The 8,241-nt window shown below is 44.1% G+C and overlaps 1 protein-coding gene across 1 annotated transcript; it reads right to left on the bottom strand.

Moving 5' to 3' along the window:
- Positions 1 to 5,225: 5,225 nt before the first annotated feature.
- LOC135477898 (toll-like receptor 4) lies at positions 5,226 to 7,979 on the bottom strand. The gene has a single exon (XM_064758110.1). The coding sequence runs from the start codon at positions 7,940 to 7,942 to the stop codon at positions 5,426 to 5,428; it is 2,517 nt and encodes an 838-aa protein (XP_064614180.1). The 5' UTR covers positions 7,943 to 7,979; the 3' UTR covers positions 5,226 to 5,425.
- Between the last annotated feature and the right edge of the window lie 262 nt (positions 7,980 to 8,241).

Here is an 8,241-nt window from a genome sequence, read left to right as displayed (position 1 = left end):
ACAGCAGGTTATTACTCTGCACAGTCACATCAAAGGGTGTCACATTGGCATCTACAACAGATAAACAGAGAGGAAAAACATGAATTTAACATTTCCAATCAGGCAGCCACCAAGTACACCTATATTGGCCAGTCTGACAGTTAACAAGGCAAACAATCTACCCCAAAACACCATGAAGGGAGACAGAAAGAGGAAACAGTCTAGATTTCAAGCTGGAAAGGCCCAGGATCGCTCAAATAACCTGTCAGCAGTTACAGACATGCTGAATCCTGTGCCTGGGTGTTCCTTGATGGACACAGATTTCCAGCCCAATCAGGAGGCTGTAAGAACACACCAGCCTGACACAAAGAGAATACAGCGGCCAAGACGGTGCAAGGTAGATTCCACATCTGGATCAGACAGAGATACACATGAGCGGGAATGGGCTGCTGAAGGAATGCGACTCATAGATATACAGAAAATGGTGTGTACATGGAACAAAGTTATGCTTGAGCACAGTGAGACCAAGGACCACTGTCCACTGCCCAGGTTAGAGATAGCTGCAGAGAAAAAATGGGGTTTACCCTGGGCGTTCAGTTTTAAGTGCTGTGACTGTGACTATGTATTTGGCTGCCACAAATTCTACAAAGAGGTAGAATGCAACAGACCTGGCCAAAAAGCTGCGGCGGTGAACCAAGCTCTTCAAGTAGGCCTCCAGGACACACCAATGGGGAACACCCGAGCCAGACTCCTATTTGTAGCGATGGACGTGCCGCCTGCCACTCGTAGGAACATGCATCGCACTGCAAACCATGTCGCATCTGTAATCGCAAAGCTGAACAGAGAGGATATGGCAAATAAGGTGGAAGAGGTAAAGGCATACAAAAGGCAAAGAGGAGAGGATGACAGCACAATAGATCTGGCCGCAGACACTCGCTACAACAGCATTACCATAACCAGTCCCAAGAAACCGGGCCAGAATGCTTCACAAGCCATTTCACTGGCTGCGGAGACATCAACAGACAAGCAATATATTGTCTCCGCAGCACTGAAGAATAAATTGTGTTGCACTGGAGCCTGGCTGAGAGGAAAAGGCTTCCAAGTAAAGTGCCCTGGAGGACACGAGGAGTGCACAGCGAACACAAACCCACATGCCCCCTGGTCCGAGTATAATATGGGGAACGAGATTGGCGAGGGATTGGCGAGGCAAGGTGTTTTAGCCAAGTACGTAACCACGGACGGCGACTCCAGGTCAGCCAAGGGAGTGGAGGACGGCATCCGACTGGTCGAGCCACTGTGGGATGTCGAACGGTTAGCAGATCCCACGCACCTAGGTAGATCCCAGTTCAAGAAATGTAACCAGGCTAAATTCAGCGATGCCATGTTCGAAGGACAGGGCCGAACGAGGGAAGCCAGGAAGAAAGCACAGAAGGTGTTGAGTCAGGATGTTAAGGCCAGGTGTAGCTTGATATTTTCTCAACTGATGTCTGAGCACATTGGTGACATGAGGAAAATAAAAACTTACCTACCCAGGGTTGTGGATGCAACGGTCAGGTGTTACGGTGGGGACTGTTCCAAATGCCGCAGGAACAGTGTGGTTTGCTCCGGAGGGGAAACCAGCAGCTGGTGGGAGAGGTCCCTGTTTTTATCCACCACTAAACTCTGCCCTATCAACATGGATGACAACGACAGGAAACTATTGACCGAAGTGCTGCACATGAGGTTGAGCGAGACAGCCGGCGCCAGTCTCCAGATGAACACCAGCACTCAAAAATGCGAAGCTGTCAACAGATCACTCAGCGTCTCCTTGCCCAAGAATGTAAACTACAGCAGAAATATGGAGGGAAGGGCGGCGTCCACAATCCACAAACTTAACAATGCCAGGACAAGTCCACGGCTGCCAAACTCCAAGCTGTCGGCGCCAGTATTTCATCTAGGAGCGAGAAAACAGCACAACAGATTGAAAGGGTGAACCAGTACCACAAGGCTTATAAGAAGCAACAGACAGTTAAGGGGGAGATCACTCCGCAATACAGCCAGAAAACTCCGAGAGCACATTGAGTACAGGCTTTCAAATCCAGAAGAGAAAACTGATTATGCCAAGGGACAACTGGACAACACCCCAACAGATCACACATACGCTAGATATTTGTAACCGCCAGTTTTGTATATAATTTGTCACTGCTGTTGTCGCTTATGAAAGAAATTAAAAAATGATAACAGAAAATTGAGCAAAACCTGAAACACATCTGTTATTTATTATTTTTAATGAGGGGAAACCAACCTGCTCAGTCTTAAATACGGCATGCACCTTGCATACTGCCCATGGCCGAGACAGCGCCCTACGTTGCAACAGCGCTGTCTGTTATTGTTAACACCATGCGGTTTCCAAGCTTATGTGGTCCACATTTACACAGCGTGTGTTGTGGCACACGTGCGAACAATCAAGCTTGGGATCTAAATGTGAGAGCCCCTGTCTGGCCATATAAACAAGTCTACTGATATGTCTCTTCTTCCATCGATGTGTGACGGGGTCTTTGTAGGAGGCAAGGCCATATCGACCATCCCTCGTCAATGGTCCAGTCCACACTCGACAGGCTCTGTTTTCGCTATAAACACTGAAACTTTCAATTTTTGCAGCAATTTCTGCTCTGAACGTTTTCAAGCGTAGGAATACTAGAGCGTTGCATGTTGTTCATTTCAGGATGCCTATAAACATGCTACCCTACACTGAACAGCATTTTACCGATTTTTCATCAAAATGGATATTTTCAGAAAATAAATAGACCCAAGAAGCTATAAAACGGCTCAATCAATGCAAAACACATCACAGACATACCCACCAAAAATTATCAGGCTGCTGCGAAATCTAAGCGCATAGTGACACTTTTCACATTTTGGTGACTTCGTCAGTACAGGCCTCGGACCCCCATTAATTTTCCATAAGCGACAATATTAACGTCTAGCGCTGTAGCTCAGTCCCAAACATTCCGTGGCCAATAAGCCTTGGTGCATACCTGGCCCAGCCTGGGAGAAACAAGCCATAAAAATCTTGACATAGGTTGACCGTCAAAATCTGAACCTTTCCATGCCGGCAGCTGGGAGGCGTGCCTAGCAACGCCAAGGGGACGTCACTCGCAGCCTCATCACTACCTCACACCTCGTGTCCTCTCACCAGAATTTCAAACTTTCATCAATAAAAGCTCATACCTCCTCAAAGTTTAGACAGTTTCCAGCATTTTAATACCAAGCCATGGCACCTGCGCACCAAAAATGGACGCCTGGGAGCAAAAAAAGACTTTATACCCTAAAATTCACAGAACTACAAAACGGAGTTGTAATTGGGGGCCAGTGTCCGGCAGTTACAACGACATGGCGTTTACAACGGTGACAATAGTTGCCGGTACGCAAATTAAGCTAGTAAATATGCAAAGTTATGCAAGAATACACCCGAAACGGCAAAGGACCCAATGATCATGTCAAGAAAAACTTCATGAAAACCTTTGAATATAGATTCAGAGATTTGACGGTCACAAAGATGGAAACAGGCCACATAGACGGGCGGGACAGACCGGCATGACCAGGCTCTTTAGCCCTAAGGGACTGGGCAGTAATAGGCACGCATTCTTACATCAGCGGGTGTATTCTTTGGTTTGTTCCATCTTATCAACGTCTGTGTATGAAGAAGTGTTCAGTTTTTGTCATTACCTCTTAGAATTACTTTATTGTACTAATTTCTAGATATGCTTGGAACTCTGGATATACAAGTCCAGCAATTCTGGATATACAAGTCCAGCAATTCTGGATATACAAGTCCAGCAATTCTGGATATACAAATCCAACAATTCTGGATATACAAGTCCAACAATTCTGGATATACAAGTCCAGCAATTCTGGATATACAAGTCCAGCAATTCTGGAATATACAAGTCCTGCAATTCTGGATATACAAGTCCAGCAATTCTGGATATACAAGTCCAGCCTTCATCTTGTACCAAGTCGTTTAGGCAAAAGTACATTGGAAGTTAATTGTATTAAGCAGCATACCGGCCTCATATAATATATAGTAATATCATTTTCGTATACTTTTTATCTTGGGAACGTCAACTTCGTAATCTTCAACAAGACAATCATTTACAAAGTATAGCATTTCACCGTATACAATGCCATTTTTTTGAGTAGATTACTGCGTGAGTGTAACAAAATTTAGTATGTACTTGTTGCACAACTGACGATCTCTCAAAACCATGTAATTAAGTATAGGCAATATACTCCATAAATAAGTATAGGCAATAAAAGTTTATCGAAAAAGATCATCATCCTAACTTTATACACTGAAAAATTAATCTGTAAATATTAACAGCAAGTCTTTTGTCTGAGTGATACTAGAATGTAATCCGTTTTTCCATAACATAAGAACACATTTGTCACACTCAACACAAAACCCTGTTAGTCTAATAGAATCTCTCTGAAGAGATTCTGTCGTCACGGAAACAGCATATTTATCAGTATGACAAATGTCGCACAAATATCACACGTGGGATCGTTTGCCATTAGGTCGGGAAAGGTGGATGGATTACTCTGGCACTCGAGTTTCCTACACCAATAAGACTGACGGCTATGGCAAATTGAAAATAATTTTTATTATAGCGGTTCATCGGTGGCGCAAACAGCTCCTGGGAAACCACAACCATTTGTCACAACTGATCTAAATGACTGGAGCTAGATTCGAACTTACGACCTAGTTGGGTAGAGACTGCCTTGGAAACCAATGTTGCACCTTGACTCAATGCCAGCAAAGGTTAATACATGTCTGAAGTTTCCTTTACGTGTTTTACTGACGAACATGAACTTTTAGACGGCTTCGGTGGAATGATGTTCAGGGCATCAGCTTGGAAGTCGGGAGATCTGTGATCAAACCCGCGCGTCAGGTCATACATGTACTTTAAACTTTGGCGCTCAGTACTGAGAAGTTAGTGCAAGGTAAACAGGGCCGGTTGTCCAGATGTCAGTTTAGTGTGACGGGGATTGGGGGTGGGGGGAATTGGAGGGTTCATGTCTGGAGTCTTGGGCATAATACTTCTTAAACAGTATAGGAGTTCCTAATAAAAGTACAAAATCGTGTATCCAAAATCACTAACACCTAGCAGACCATATTCATATATGGATAGAAAGTTAACACACAACACCTTTGTATCATCTAATGATAAGTTTATTGACACATTGAAAAAAGAAATATAGCATCCATTTACACATTCAATATCTGTATATCAGAAATAGCTGTGGCCAAACTGGAGTTGTAGGCTTTAATTGTACAGTCGTCCATCAATAGTTTCGGGTGTTTAGTTGAGCTGAGAATCGCCTGAAACCGCTCATGCATAACTGCATGATGAGAACGCGTGAAACTAGTCACGTCCTGTTTTCAGTGCATTTAGAATTGCAATACTTAACGGAGAGCTCGCCTTACTTTGGCCCACAAAGCGTCTTGATCCTCAGGCACAGTGGTCCACTTGACGAATGTTATCTTGTGCCAGAGGTTCCTCAGTGCTTTCGACATACGATGGATAGGAATGTCCTCCAACAAAATACAAACTATGACGTCGTCCCTGCCTTCTTCCAAACATTTCATTCCTGCATACTCGATTTCCAAAGGGCCAAAAGTTGATTCCAGAAAAGCCACGCTGATGATCAAAAGTATTTTCCTGCTTTCTCTGATCTTATCCACGATGTTCTGGTGTATGGGCTTTCCGGGAAGAAAGTCTCTCTCGTGCAGACAAAGCTTTACTGGCTCATCTGCCAACTCGAGCTGGACCCTTAACACCTGCAAAATCCATAAGTGATCATCAGACGTGTAGGCGACAAACGCGTCGTAGTCATATTGTCGGTGGTCAAACATTTTCTCTGGGGGCTTGAGTTTAGTATAGAGCCAGTATCTGAGGTTTGACCTGTAACGGTAGATTGCAGCCGTCAGTAGGATCAGGGTGAGTAGGGTTAAACTGCCGACCACTGAAATGATGAGGTAAGTTTGACTCACACATTTCACCTCAAAGTCAACCAAGTCCTTGGCAAATCTAATCACAGAGCTCCGGGAGCCGTTGGACAGATAGCACGAGTAGGCCTCAAAATTGTCAATGTATGCGGTCCTCTGAAGAATCCAGCGAATGAACAGAATCGTGTCGCAAGTACATTGAAAAGGGTTATTTCCTAGAAGAAGCCTGAACGAGCTATCTCCGCCTTGGTTCAGCATCCAGCCGTCAAGAAACCTCATCTCGTCGGCAAGAAGATTACTGAAGACGTTGTAGGACAGATCCAACTGCCGAAGTCTGGGAATGTTGAACAAGGCTGCTGGCAGATGCCGAAGTTTGTTGTTGGCTAGATTGATGGATCGCAAATTTTTGTTGTTGTGGAAGAGCTCAGGATGAATTTCGACGAGTTTGTTCCCGGACAGATCAATGTCTTCCAAGTCTGTGAGTAAAGCAAAAGGTCGTGTGGTCGATACTAGTGCCATGTCCATTTTTGGCGAGTTGGACAGCGAGAGTTTAGTCAGCTTTGGAAACGACCGGAAGTATTCTGACGGGATGGTGTGGCAAATCATACCAGAAATATCCAGATCTGTTAGATTTTCGACTCCTCGTAGAATAGAGCCTGCGCAGTTGTCTAAGTTATTATAGGCAGCGACGACTTGTCTGAGGTTGCCTCCACTTTTAATATTTATGTCCGAATGTAGGTGGAGCCAGGAAGAGACATCGCTCATATTTAACCTCACCAAAGCAGGCGGGAAAAAGATTTCCAGGTCAGAAATGTTACAATCTGTATTTCCGCGAATGGAAAACCGTTGTGCGACATTGCTATCATAATTCGGGGCTCCAAAACCGTAACTGATGTCCACATCTGTTAAACGTGTGGCATTTTCCATTGACATCAGGAGCTTCCACGGAACACAACGAAGTGAATGAAAGGAAATATTTACCTTTTCTATACAGTCTAATTTTACTTTAGGTTCAAGAGAGTCATCCACAAAGTTGATATAATTTTGGGACATATCCAGGGATTTCACACAAATGGTTTTCAGATATTCACAATCGGACTGATATAAACTGAATTTGGAATTACCACAAGTAGCATTATTAACATGGGAAAATTTAATCGCCTCCATTTTCCTTCCTTGCAAACTGTACAAAGATTTCAAGGCGTTTGGCAAACCAACACCTTGGTTGTAGGTAAGATCCAGTGTTGTCAGTGAGCGAAGTGGGTCGAAAGCGTCGAGTTCTATCGTGTCAATGTTACAGTGCACCAGGTGTAGCTCTTTCACAGGAATTTCTCTGAAAGCTTCGAACGTGGAGTTTCTCAGCGTCCCTATCACGCAGTCTCCATCGAGTTCTGGCCTTCCAGAGGCGAAGATTCCGATTAGTTTTGTCAGGTTCTGAAATCCTTTCTCAAATACAAAGTCCGTGGGGAAGTTCATTAGCAATTTTGTCAAGTTTCTGAGCTCAGCGAAAGAAGCGTCTATACCTTTCCAGTTCAGGTACTCTGAGTTCCTATAACGTTTGATAGTTATTTCTTGTAGGCTGATGAGAGGTTGAAACAGCTCTGGAGTTAATACTGTGGGGCTCAAGACAAATGGGTTATCGGACAAATTCAGGGAAGTTAGGCGGTTAAGCCCGACAAAGGCATCGGATTCCAAGCGACTTATGGCGTTGTGAGAAAGATCCAGTGTCAGAAGTCCGGTGACGTTAATAAATGTCAAGTTCTTGAGGATTGTGATATTGTTATGACTGATGTCTATACCCAATATGTCACCGAAATGAAACTCGTGGATGGGAATTTCCCTCAGCCCACGGTTTCTACAGTCAAGAAACCGCCAGCGTGTGTCGAAATGGCAATGATTTTTGGTGGAAATGCACCGGTGAAGCAGGGTCAGCAAAAAACCCCAAAAAACAGTCTCTAGTAACGCTGACATCATGTTTTTTCTACGCAAAAAAGCTTCCTTCGCCGCTGAGATAGTCTACTCAGTATCTATCATTGGGAACCTGTGGATAACAGAAAACACAGAAAACAGGTTTTGAGATTGCTCTGTCTGGTGTTAATTGTTTCTGCACTGTATCAATGTCAAAGTAAACAGGAATTACATCGTCTGCAAAGTCTGAAGGTGAAGGAACAAATATACAGTATACCGTACAGTCTCAGCAGCCTGAGTTCAATGCAATGAATTAAACATGTGCGTTGAACTTCACATGTCTTTTCATAATATTACGATACTAC

Source organism: Liolophura sinensis, chromosome 11, assembly GCF_032854445.1.
Source record: "Liolophura sinensis isolate JHLJ2023 chromosome 11, CUHK_Ljap_v2, whole genome shotgun sequence".
In the NCBI taxonomy this organism is placed as follows: Eukaryota; Metazoa; Mollusca; class Polyplacophora; order Chitonida; family Chitonidae; genus Liolophura; species Liolophura sinensis.
Note: the sequence above shows the minus strand (reverse complement) of the source record. Positions and strands in the feature narration are given on the sequence as shown.